We start from the raw sequence: 13,404 nt of genomic DNA, 5'->3' as shown, positions 1-13,404 counted from the left end.
CCAGGGCCAAGCACATGATGAGGGTCGAAGAGGTAGCCAGCCTTCTGCTTGCGAGCAGTGATACTGAGCCAGAACTAAACTTATCGCTGTCTCAAAGTAGTACACAATCCACGCAAGATGGAAGTGCTCAACAACCACCGCCAGCAGTAGATGTTCAACAACCACAACCACCGCCCGCAATAGGAGTTGTTCACCCACAACCACAACCACTTCCCGCAACAGTTGTTGAACAACCACAACCACCGCCCGCAACAGTTGTTGTTGAAAAACCCCAGCCCGCAATAGTACTTCCTCAAGAACAACAACCACCATCTCCGCACCAAATAGTAGTAGTTGTTCCTCCCGAAGTCGGGGCAGTTCAGGAAGTAGAGCCTCCTTCCGAGCAAGAAGAAGAGGAAGCCACTTCTGTAGGTGATCTATTTCCTTCGAATTCACCAAGGGAAAGGAGGGTTAGTGCATCGAGTTCTTCGCAAAGCATCCCTTCCGATGACCTTGATACGGATTGGCAGCCACAACTATCTGCGCATTCAAAGGAGAGACATCCCAAGAAGACCATGCTAGGAAAAAGGAAGTTTCCAGGCAGGCTTGAACTTATGGAGGTTGATGTAGGTGAGCAGGATACTGCTGGTGATAAAGACGGGTCTGACACTGTCATCATCACAAGCGTTATTCCTGGTGCAGAGGATGTAGAGACAAACATTTTCACCCTATCCAGAAATGCTGCAATGACTGATGAGCAGGTACCACGCATAACTCCTACACACTCAACACCCACAGTAACACCAGCTCCAATTTTTTCAACAGCGAAGGCCCGGCAGCATCCGACATCCAGCAGAAGCGCCACTTCAACAGAAGGAGGTAGTGGCAGTACTAGGACTGAGCTGTCCCATAGTGAAATTCCACAATCCTCCAGTCCATCCGGCATTGGCAGTGGGTCCTCCTCTTCCTATGGCAGGAGACAAAAGTTTACCTCCCCAGTGTGGGACTTCTTTACGGTTCACCCAGTTCAGGAGAACATTGCTGTATGCACCATTTGTCATGCCAATGTTAGTCGTGGTAAGCTTGGTACAAACTATGGGACTGGAGGCCAAACGACCCATTTGAAAAAAACACACGTGATCAGGTGGGAGAACCACCTTGCAAGCTTAAAAAATGTTAGCACTCCTGTTGGTGGGGATACAGTGGTACAAGGTCCACTCATGGTTGATCAGGAGGTAGAAGAAGAGGGAGACGATGACCTTCTATCTAGGAGTGGTACACAATCGACCCCTGTCGCCAGCACTGGAGTGGTAAAGACCACATCCTCCGCATCTGCAACTTCTCAGTGGCACCAGAGTTAGCTGGAAACACCAAGGAGTGCAAAGTCTGCGATGCAAGGTGGTCCGTCTAGCACAACTCAAAGACATGCAAAGCAGCTTACCATTCCTAGCATGTTAAGGCAGGAGGGAAAGTACGAGCGGAACCACCCAGTAGCACGTTTATACAATGCCAAACTTGCGAAAATGTTAGCACTGGACCTTCTCCCATTTTCATTTGTTGAGGCTGTTGGATTTCTGGAATTAGTGGCAACCCTCTGCCCAAAATGGAACGTTCCCAGTCGCTACTATTTTGCCCGAGTGGCTGTTCCAGCACTACACCACGATGTGCTGGAATTGATTGGGAAAGCCTTACAACAGAGTGTTGTCCATTGTATCCACCTGACAACAGACATGTGGAGCAGTTGCGATGCTACAGATTTCATGTGCATCACCGCACACTGGATCTCTTTTGCAGGTGTTAAAGACAAGTTAACTTCAGGCCTCCGTGACGTTGCTGGAATTTTTAATGACACGCGCAGACATGCAACTATAGCCATGTTTGGTATGGACAAAAGTCATACTGCTGAAAACATTTTGTCTGACTTTAATGACAAGGTCTTTGAATGGCTGAAACCAAGAGGCCTTAAGATTGGTTTTGTTTCCACCGACAATGGCAGTAATGTAGTGAAGGCAATGAGAGAAGGACATTATTTCAGGGTACCCTGTTTGGCACACTGCATAAACTTAGTCGTGCAAGACTTTCTGAAAAATGAAGCCAAAGTCAGCAACATAATGGCCATCTGCAGAAGAATATGCACGCACTTTAACCATTCTTTCAAAGGACGGAAGCTGCTACGGGTCATTCAGCAAGAGCATAGGTTGCCAGTCAAAGCACTGATACAGGAGGTCCCAACACGTTGGAACTCAACTTATTTCATGCTTGAGCGTCTCTTTGAGCAGTACATCCCACTGAATGCTTATGTCATGTCAAGAAGATTAGGGGATCCTACTGTTAATCTTAAAGCCCTGACCATTGAGATGTGGCAGTGGGACCTCATTAAATGCATCACAGAGATGCTACAACCCTTTGAGGTCTTCACACGTGCAGTTAGCAGGGAGGACTGTACTATGGGCCAAGCCATCCCATTGTTGTACATGCTTGAGCAACAGGTGAAGGAGGTCTGTGAAACATACGAAGGTGACGAACAAAAAGTTGATGCATATACCTTAGCCAAGGGCTTAGTCAACCGCTTGTGTGAAAATGTAAGGCTCAACAATATTGTGTCAGGTGAACATTACATAACTGCAACAATCTTGGATCCACGGTACAAATTATTTGTCAGCAGTAACGAAGTAATTCCATTTTCAGATGAGGATGTTGACAAGTACAAAACTTCCATAGCTGCGGAAGCTAATGAGTTAGAAACTGAACGGCTGTTACTTAAAGGCCTGCCACTGCCAGCCCAGGCCAGTCCAAGTACTCCTGACGCAAGTTCTTCACAGCGTGAGAGCAGTGCGTCTGCTTTCCAGCAGGCACCAACAGTACCAAAAGCAGCACCTACACGATCTGATTCAGCAGACCCAACCAAAAGCATAACTGCTTTTTTTATACAGAAAGGGATGGGTAAGTCCGTTGCTGTTGCAAAGGGAAAAGAGGACCAGCAAAGCCGAGCACCAATGAACATTGAGCGGATGGTTCAGGCCTATCTGGATGACACAACAGAGGTGTTCATGGAGCAAAGCCCATTGGTCTATTGGTATGAAAGAAGGAGACAGTGGCCAGTGCTGAGCAGGCTGGCGATAAAGTATCTGGCTTGTCCTGTAGCCAGTGTCTCCTCTGAGCGGGTTTTCAGTGCTGCTGGTGCCATTGTCACATCGAAAAGGACTAGTCTCTCCCCCAAAAGCGTGGAGCGGCTGACAATGATAAAAATGAATCAACGCTTCATACCACCAGACTATCAAGTACGTGAATCACCGCCGGATGAAGAAAGCGAGTGTGAAGAAGACGTCCTCACTACTGGGTTACATGACCTACTTCTGTCTGAACGCACAGAGTTTGAGGACGAGCTCCTCTTCCCTGACAACTAGGACAGGTATGTTAAAGGAATGATGCAATGCATTGCATAGGATTGTTTAGCCGACTCTGAGCAAATGTGCATGGAATTAAAGTATACTAGTAGTAACTTCAGACTCACGTGATGGGCAATTTTCCCATGTTATTTAATAATATAAATTATTTATGCACTTGTGACCCTACTACTACAGGTGCAGTCAGTACTTAATTTATCGTTCGTAGTGCATGTTCATGTTGCACAACGTACATTATTTGGTGAAACAGTCCCCCCTCCACCCCCCCAACAAACACAAATGAACTTCAAATGTTTTCTTGTGAAAATAATATCTTTGTTTTATTTTTATATTTTAATAATGATAATAGAAAAATAAAATATATAACTAATGTAACCCCCTGACCCAGAGCTGTCCCTACCCTCCCCTAACCCCAACCAAATTTTAACCCAAATGTACACCCCAACTCCCACATCCCACCCACCAACAAAAGGATTAAAAAAGGGGCAAAAAACAGGGTCCATTTCAAAGCCGGCGGGCTTTCAGGTGTTTGTCCACCAGTATCTTGACACGCTCCTCTAGACCGTCCTCCTGCTTCTTCCGCTCCTCCTCCAACTTCGCTACCCGGCGGAGAATCTTTGCTTTGAAATCACGGCACCTACACTTGCATGCATGTTGTTGTTGTTGTTGTTGTGGGGGGGCCGCCGAAGATGTAACAATGCGGCGGCGGGCGGCTGCCTGACCACGGCGACGTAGTCCTGCAGGCTTGGGGCCCGGGGCATTGGAAGAGGCAGCAGCTGCTGCCGCCGCCTCCTCCTCCTCCTCCTCGGCCTGATCCACCAGCCGGCGGTAGGCCTCTACAATTGCCTGCAGTTTCCGCTGCCGGGCCCGGACTGCCAACTCCTTCCTGGTTGGTTTTTGGGAAGGAGTAACTATAAAGAAAGAAACAGAATTGTTAATCCAAACTCCCCGCAAATCAAGAACACAACATTGATTCAACACATAGTGGGCGGCACAGTAGCACTAGCAAGCAAGCTGAGTACCAGAAATTGTGTTGCGTCTATCTTGAACATTCTACAGCCTCTATTAATTTGTCGGACTTTTTGTCACGGCTATATGCCTGCCCTATTAGCATGGGTGTACTTCAACGGTCACACACATTAGAACGAACACCTGTCTTTTACATATCTCCTTTTGTTCCGGGAAGGCGGGAACACTCTCAAAGTAACATTAATTAACAGGGGGCAGCTAGTAGCACATGTCTAGTAAAGACTATAATACTTTATACCGCGCAACAAACCTTATTTGGTTTGTGTTTCACCAGCAACGACCCATGCACCCAGTCGTCCCCTCCTTCCCTTGCCTTTGGGTTTGCCCAAAACACCGCAGCTGCTGAGACTATCCACTAACCACCGGTATTGGGTGTGTCTCCCAACCACGCTGGCAGCTGTGTTTTCCCCTTTACATGCTTTAACAACAACCCATGCATCCGACTGCTATCAGGCACTTGCATTACTGTAGTGGTAATGCTTAGCATGCTAATGACAAGTAAAGGTAACATCATATATTTTCCAGTAGAGTACAGTGAGAAAGTTTTCCCCTCCCACCAAGTAATGCAGATCACTATTGAATGTAACTTACCATCGCCCGCCGCTGTTGGCTCCCCCCCCACTGCTGCTGGTGTAGGTGCCTCTGTTCCTCCTGTCCCCGCCGGGAGCGCTGAAGCAGCGCCGCTGTCCCCGTCGGCACTGGTCGATGGTAAGGGTTCTGCACCTATAAAAATAAGTACGCCTTTTTAGATGGATGCACAGCCCCCTTTGTACTTGTTCACCAAGAATGGAGTTCTTCAAAACAGTTAAGTCCAACGTACGTAATCAGTATGAGTCCACATTGCATAGTACAGCAGAGTCACTACACATATTATTAGCATTCATTGTTATGGTATGGTACCCAAGCTCATCTCATCTGTCCTGCTACTCTAGTCCTTGGAAATTGGAAGTGAACTATGTAACCTTTGTACATCAATGTATCCAGTTTTGCGCATGTGTTAACTCGCAGCTTGTTGCGCAGTACGAGAAGACGCTCTGGGGCAACACATCATTGTTCAATGCATACACCTGAAGAGGTGGGAAAGTAAAAGGGCCCGTATTTAAGTTTTCTATGTGGATTGTGGGATAGAGTTTGCTTACAGGTTACAACTTCTTTTTAGCATGGCTGCATAAAACTGGCATAAATGTATTTAATACTGTCTAACGTGCACCACTTTTGTCATTATTTTTCGGCAGGTGAGAAGATTGCCTTCTACGAAGCGGACATTTCCATAGCTTACAAAAAAAGAGGAATATCTGACCAGTATACGTTGGTGAGAGGTCTCCGATAGTTGCCACATTTCCCTATTGTGCACTAGTAGCTGTACAAATGTTGATTACTTTATTATGCCTGTTTTAACTCTGGATTTTTTCTGGTGGGCCCTTCAACGTATTGGACGGAAGCATTTAAAAACATTGATGTTACTTACTTACTTCTAACAAAATAAAGCTTTTGAATGACCACTTTGACTCTGAAGTTTATTTTCAGTGTCTGTTGTCTTAGAGACTCACACGAGTGAGTGAGCAAAAGGGGGTTTCTTAGGTAACGGTTTGTGTCCTAAAAGCATTCGGCATCTTGGTATTGGGGTTCAGGAGTGTGATTTGAACAATAGACCAATGACTCAGGCCATATAGGCTGACGTTCAGTGAATTGTGCGTTCCTCAGAGTTCTGTGACTGAGGTGTAAGTAAGGTCCAACCTGCCTATCAGTACCAACAACATCCAATTTTCGTGTGCATAGTTACATAGTTGTGTAATATGTATATAACTCCATAGGAGATAGAAGAATACCCACAAGACTAGTAGTGGTATACTAACGTTTACAAAAATACTAGACAAACATCATTCTGGATGCCTACTTGGTTGCTGTCAATTGACAAAGCACTGCAGACACATTACAGAGGAAAAAACAAGCACTGTTGGACTTACTGGGGACAGCAGCAGGATCCTCAGTAGAGGAGCTCTGTGTAACTGGTGGTTCACCCGCCGACTCGGTCCCTGTATTCTGCTTGCCCCTGGGTTCTGTGGTTCATGTAAAAATTAAAATAATAAACATAGATAAATACATTGAGTGATGTGAAACATAGACATAATTGCAAATCACACTGCTACAGTGGAACAGAGCCGGAGGCAACAAATCCATGCCAGGGGCCGCAACGCAAATATGTATCCATCCTTAGAGTATTATTAAATTAAGGATATCTATTGGTGCGGTGGCCCCTGAAGTTTGGTGCCCCTGTGCAGTTGCACAGCTTGCACATGCCCCCTAGAGCCGGCCCTGGCTGAGGTAAGAAGAACAAAGTAACGTTAGCATTCTTTGCAAGAAAAGGATTCCATTCATGCAGAAGAGAAGGCCGTGAAAAAAATGCTACAATATGCAAACAACGTACAATTATCCATCCACCGTTATTTCACTGACGGACAAAGGAAGGACAAGACTCTATTAATAGCATTAACTAACTTCAGTTCTCAGCAATAAAGAAAATCTCACATCAATAAACAGCAACAGCTAGCGCCAAGTTGAAACAACACGCAAGAGCCAGTGAAGAACAAGAACACTGTCATACAATGACAGTAGATATACCGGAATACATCGCAAATGTAACTAGGGGCAACAGTCATCGCGTTACTTATTCAGCCAATATTTACAAAGATACAATAACAATATTTATACAACTATATATATATATATATGTATATATATATATATATATATATAATCTATATGTATATAATATATATATATATATATATATATATATATATATATATATATATATATATATATATATATATATATATATATATATATATTACCTACTGGCGGTCGCCAGTAGGTATATATAGTTAGGATTTTTTCTCTATGGGTTTTTTGAAAATTCTATGTCTAATAACTTTGGCGTTTGTGGACGGAATTGGCTGAAATTTTCAGGAAAATGGCACATTTTGTTTCTGAGCAGCCCTTGAAAATTTGGGGGGGGTTCGTCCTGTGGGGGCCGAGAAAAAAGGGGGGTCCCAAAACGTGTTTTTAACATTGAGTTTTCCATAGGGCGGTTGGCCTCACTTTTAGCCCGAACGGCTGAATGGATTTGCACGAAACTTGGCAAAATTGTAGGGACTGGTAGCCCGATGTGCCTTTTGTAGGTCTCAATATATGTGCTCCAGTGGATTTTGAGAAATTAACGTTTAAAAAAAGATATATATCTGTAACAGCGGACCAGTTAGCGCACTGGTTCGCGGACTTTTCGCGCAACGGAGCTTTGTGAAGCGAAGCTGATTGGTTCTCTGGCGTCTGTCAACATTCCAAAAACTCCGTAGCGGCCGCCATCTTGTCTCTCGGTAGGATCGAGAGACAAGAGGAGGCCAAAGCGAAGGGGCAAATGACCATAAGGGGGAATAGTAGATCCTCGCTGACCCCCTAGGTTTGATGTGGAGGTTTTAAAAGGGCCCCGCGGGGCAAAAAAAAAAAATTATAATAATAATCTTACGGCTGAATGGATTTGCACGAAACTTGGTAAAATTGTAGGGACTGGTAGCCCGATGTGCCTTTGCTAGGTCTCAATATATGTGCTTCAGTGGATTTTGAGAAATTAACGTTCAAAAAAAGATATATATCTGTAACAGCGGACCGCTTCGCGTACTTTTCGCGTTACGGAGCTTTGCGAAGCGAAGCTGATTGGCTCTCCGGTGTCTGTAAACATTCCAAACAGTCCGTAGCGGCCGCCATCTTGTCTCTCGGTAGGATCGAGAGACAAGAGGAGGCCAAAGCGAAGGGGCAAATGACCATAAGGGGGCATAGTAGATCCTCGCTGATCCCCTAGGTTTGATGTGGAGGTTTTAAAAGGGCCCCGCGGGGCAAAAAAAATAAATAATAATAATAATCGAACGGCTGAATGGATTTGCACGAAACTTGGTAAAATATTAGGGACTGGTAGCCCGATGTGCCTTTGCTAGGTCTCAATATATGTGCTTCAGTGCATTTTGAGAAATTAACGTTCAAAAACAAGATATATATCTGTAACAGCGCTCCGCTTCGCGGAGATAAAATTATATCTGTATTACCTAGCTGTTGCTAACACCAGTTAGCGACGGCTAGTAGGAGATAGCGACCATCTTGGGCCCCACTTTGCATGTGAGTGATATTTATCACTAATGACATGCAAAGTGGGCATGCCAAGATGTTAGCGACTGGAAACAGTCGCTAACATCGCTATCTCCTATTATCAACTTTTGGAAATATTCGAGATAAGCGCGAATATCTCCAAAAAGTAACAGCTGCCCTGAGCAGTTCTTAGCCATGTTATCCTATGGGAGGTGGATAACATGGCTAAGAGGATTAGCTCGGTAATGCATGAATATCGCTGAGTTTTCAGCGATATTAATGCATTGCGGTCGGTTTTTATCGTATTTGCGATAAACTTTGATAATAGCAACGTTTATCTGCGATAATTTCTGACGGTAAAAAAATCTTTGCAATGCATCGTTAGGGATAAATATCGCTTAACTTTGGTAATATGCCCCAACGTCTGTTAACGTTCGATTCGAAGGTAATCAGGAAGTGTTGAAAAACATTGTCTGCGCCATCTTGTCTTTTTTCAAATGCCACACTTTTGTCGTGCACGGCAGCCATTTTAGATGCCTTGACCAGACCCACTCTGTGCACGCTGTCGATCCTTAGCATGGCTCCCCACCCTCGCAAGCATCTCCCCCAGGCAGTGGTCACCCCCGCTCTCTGTCTTATGCATGGGTAATAAACCTCCCCCCATCTGCGCTGCTCTTTCCTGAGAATCACACCCTGTGCCCGCCCGACACCTCCCTTTCGCCCTATTCACTACTGCACCCTCTGACACTCCTTTTCCTCTGTGTCCGATTGTCCAGGCTGGTCCTAGGGTATCAGCTAGCCCTGCAGATGTAGTTTATGGCCACAGCTGTAAAGATTCACCCCTCTTCAAAGGAGTTATAGTAGATCAAGGCCCACACTCGATGAGATCCGTCACAGCAGAAGCGTTGCTATTATCTGAAAACCATCCTGTATTGTGATTGGGGAGGGGACCGAGCGTGAAGCGGAAGATTCCAGGGATGACTCTTTGTACATCAAAGTTTTTACAATTATGTGTCACATTAAAAATATATAGCACTCCGACAAAGTAGTAAGATTATAAAACTTTAATAATTTATAAATATATACAAGAAAACAAAAATAGTAATAACATATAAACATTTTTAGGGAAAAACAACGAAGTAGCGGTCGGCTGTGCGAATAGTCCCAACGCAGCACAACGTCCAGATTTCCGGCGTGGGGCGGGTCATCAGTAGCAAACTGTTGTGCGAATAGTTCCAAGGCAGCAGAACGCGCTGAAATCTACATGACACGAAAGTGATGTCTAGTAAGTTGCCGCCCAGCAAATAACGGCATGGGGCGTCGCGGGGGGTGGGTCTTCAGTAGCAAACTGTTGTGCGAATAGTTCCAAGGCAGCAGAACGATGGCACCAAGGTGATGTCCAGTAAGTTGCCGCACTGGTTTTGGTATCCTACAATGCTGCTCCGAATAACGGCGTGGAGCGCCCCGGGGGAGGCGGCGTGAACGGGCCTCTCCAGGTGGAGTGTCATCTGTTGTAGTGGGGCGCCCCTTTACCGTTTCAGTTGCCATTCCGTCCGTTTTTGGTCCACTGTGTCAAAAGCCGCAATTCAGCTGAGTTGCGCCCACTCTTGCGGTGCAGCGATAGTCGGCTGCCACAGGACTCTCAAAATGGCGGCAGGCTCTTTCCTTTTTGGGCCTGGTCCACTGAAATGGCCCTGGGACACCTTGGAAATCGGACGCTTGTCTGCTAGGTCTTGGACCCCATTCTCGAAAGCGTCCCCTCCGCTTTGAGAATTCATCAAAAGTTTTGGGGGCCCCGACTCCTGCAGGCTTCTGGTGGGGAGCGGCTGCCATGATTGCTCGCGGATTGACCACGACGGAGCTACGAGATGGTGGTGCTCTCATGCTGACGCCAGCTTCAGTCTGAAACATCCAGAAACAAGGTGGGGCTTTCATCGTTTGGAAAAAAAAAAAAGTTTTCATCCAATGAAAAGTGTTGTTTTTAGGTCATATGATCATGCCTTCCATCATTAGGAAACCAAAAGTAAAATGAACCAATGAAAAGTTTTATAAACAAGTCACATAACCTGTTATGCGGCATAGGGTATAAAATGCGGAGAAAATACGTTGGCACGTGAGGCGGCGTCAGTAGCGGACCGATGTGCGAATAGGCCGAAGGCAACACAGCGTGCCAAGATCCGGATGGCACCGAGGTGGTGTCCAGCAAGTTGCAGCACTGGTGTGGCCATCCTACAATGTTGAAAGTCGGCGTGGGGCGCCCCGTTGGCCTGTGAGTTTGCGTCAGTAGCGGACCGATGTGCGAATAGGCCGAAGGCAGCACAACGCGCCAAGATCCGGATGGCACCGAGGTGGTGTCTAGTAAGTTGCCGCACTGGTGTGGCCATCCTACAATGCTGAAAGTCGGCGTGGGGCGCCCTGTTGGCCTGTGAGATGGTGTCAGTAGCGGACTGATGTGCGAATGGGGCCAAAGGCAGCGCAACAATATTTTCTGACGAGAAGACACCACAAGGCGCTGAGATGCCAAGATCCGGATGGCACCGAGGTGATGTCTAAGTTGCGGACTGATGTGCGAATGGGGCCAAAGGTAGCGTAACAATATTTTCTGTATGGAAGATACCACTAGGCGTTGAGATGCCAAGATTCGGATGGCACCGAGGTGATGTCTAGCAAGTTGCTGCACTGGTGTGGTCATCCTACAATGCTGAAACTCGGCGTGGGTCGCCCCATTAGCCTGTGAGATGGCGTCAGTAGCGGACCGATGTGCGAATAGGCCGAAGGCAGCACAACGCGCCAAGATCCGGATGTCACAGTGGTGGTTTCATAGTTGAGAGGCACTTCATCTGCAGTGGGGTGCCGAGATCCGGATGGCACCGAGGTGATGTCTAGCAAGTTGCTGTACTGGTGTGGTCATCCTACAATGCTGAAAGTCGGCGTGGGGCGCCCCATTAGCCTGTGAGATGGCGTCAGTAGCGGACTGATGTGCGAATGGGGCCAAAGGCAGCACAATGCGCCAAGATCCGGATGGCACCGAGGTGGTGTCCAGCAACTTGCCGCACTGGTGTGGCCATCCTACAATGCTGCGCCGAAAGTCGGCGTGGGGCGCCCCGTTGGCCTGTAAGTTCGCGTCAGTCAGTGGGGGCTGTTTGAGGATCTGACTGCATTGGAAAGCAATGTGATGCTGTGCGTCGCCCCCAAGATGGAGGTTCCTCGGCTGCAGTGGGGCGCCCCTTGGTGTTTTCACTCGCTATGCAGCTGAGTTGCGTGCGCACTTGTGGCGAATAGGCCGAAGGCAGCACAACGCGCCGAGATCTGGATGGCACCGAGGTGGTGTCCAGCAATTTGCCGCACTGGTGTGGCCATCCTACAATGCTGCGCCGAAAGTCGGCGTGGGGTGCCCCGTTGGCCTGTGAGGTGGCGTCAGTAGCGGACCGATGTGTGAATAGGCCGGAACCAGCACAAGGCGCCAAGATCCGGATGGCACCGAGGTGGTGTCATAGTTGAGAGTTCTGAGCAGCGCTTGTAACACTGTCTGAAACTTATTTGCACCTGCTGCAGCTTCACTATTGCCCTGGTGTGGCCTAAGATCGCCCATGACATAGGCGGCCACCTCCCGGGGTCCGGCGGAACTTTTTTCCTTTTCCTTTCTGCATCTTGTCCCAAATTCGTTTGACCTGAAGACACGACCAGGTCCCTGAATGTGTGCAGGGGGACGCTATTGATTGAATCAAAATGGCGGCTTCACACAAAGCTGACTCAAGCGTTTTCTGGTGGTTTCATAGTTGAGAGGCACTTCATCTGCAGTGGGGCGCCGAGATCCGGATGGCACCGAGGTGATGTCTAGCAAGTTGCTGTACTTGTGTGGTCATCCTACAATGCTGAAACTCGGCGTGGGTCGCCCCATTAGCCTGTGAGATAGCTGTTCTTTGGATTTGGGCCTGGTCCACTAAAATGGCCCTGGCACCTTTTTTTCCTTTCCTGTACATGCAAAAAAAGGTAAATGCCCGGTATGTTACACGCTTCATCTGCCACGATGAACTCTCCAGAGGAACCGAAAAAATATATAGTTGTGGTAACTATACCATGCATCGTCATATGGAGAGGTGGTACCAATTAATTATAGTGCTGCATAAAAGAGAGATTTGGAGGAGAACCCCTGACCTGCTAGTACATTCATCAAAGAAGTGGCACTGAGAGCTTCAGAGGCAAGGGAAACGGTCCCAAATATTTAGAAGAACTTTGGAAAGATTAAAATGACATGTTTAGATTGTGGTAAATTAATTTCATGTGGGCAGATGAGTGTTACTCTAATAAATACAGCATATGAACATCATCATAGTCGATGGTTGGTAGAGACATTTTGACTATATCCTGGACCTGCCCGTCCTCGCCCAAAATGGCGCCGGAATAAATGGGACTCGTAACTCCTTGTTGTGTACTGGTTGCAGAACCTTGAAATCACGAGATACGTATGCAGTTTTGAAGCACATGGCGGGCGGGGACGAGAATTGATTGAATATTTCGACATCCCTATTGATATTAAGTTCTGATGTGTTATTGATTACTGTACTGTTGAAAGTTCGAATTAACGTCACCCATGGTACTTGCCCGCAAATGTATATCTAGATAATTTTATTGTAACTGGCCCTGTCGTATTTTAATTATAAAATGTACGTCCACCGATTCCGTAACTGTTAGACACCTTAGTTCTTGCAACCTAATGGCCCGCCCGTTACGTTCCTCTACAGTGTAAATGTCTACTCATCACATACGATTACAGTTTGCTCCGTGGCCGGCCCACGTGGTTATAGGCTCGTATTTGTATAATGAAATTTTCACAATAAAGGTTTTT

At 46.7% G+C, this 13,404-nt stretch overlaps 1 protein-coding gene and 1 long non-coding RNA gene across 2 annotated transcripts; one reads left to right on the top strand and one right to left on the bottom strand.

The window, feature by feature from the left end:
• Window positions 1-1,568: 1,568 nt before the first annotated feature.
• On the top strand, window positions 1,569-5,852 carry LOC144771752 (zinc finger BED domain-containing protein 6-like). The gene is made up of 2 exons (XM_078656052.1): window positions 1,569-3,391; window positions 5,651-5,852. Exon 1 carries the CDS (start codon window positions 1,710-1,712, stop codon window positions 3,384-3,386), a length of 1,677 nt encoding a protein of 558 aa, XP_078512178.1. The 5' UTR covers window positions 1,569-1,709; the 3' UTR covers window positions 3,387-3,391; window positions 5,651-5,852.
• Window positions 3,878-6,449, bottom strand: LOC144771753 (uncharacterized). The gene is made up of 3 exons (XR_013599466.1): window positions 6,383-6,449; window positions 5,007-5,138; window positions 3,878-4,297 (listed from the first exon to the last, which is right to left on the bottom strand). It is a non-coding gene; the product is annotated as an uncharacterized LOC144771753 (long non-coding RNA).
• Window positions 6,450-13,404: the final 6,955 nt, after the last annotated feature.

Source organism: Lissotriton helveticus, chromosome 8 (genome assembly GCF_964261635.1).
Source record: "Lissotriton helveticus chromosome 8, aLisHel1.1, whole genome shotgun sequence".
NCBI classification, from domain to species: domain Eukaryota; kingdom Metazoa; phylum Chordata; class Amphibia; order Caudata; family Salamandridae; genus Lissotriton; species Lissotriton helveticus.
This window is presented reverse-complemented; position numbering and strand designations above follow the sequence as displayed.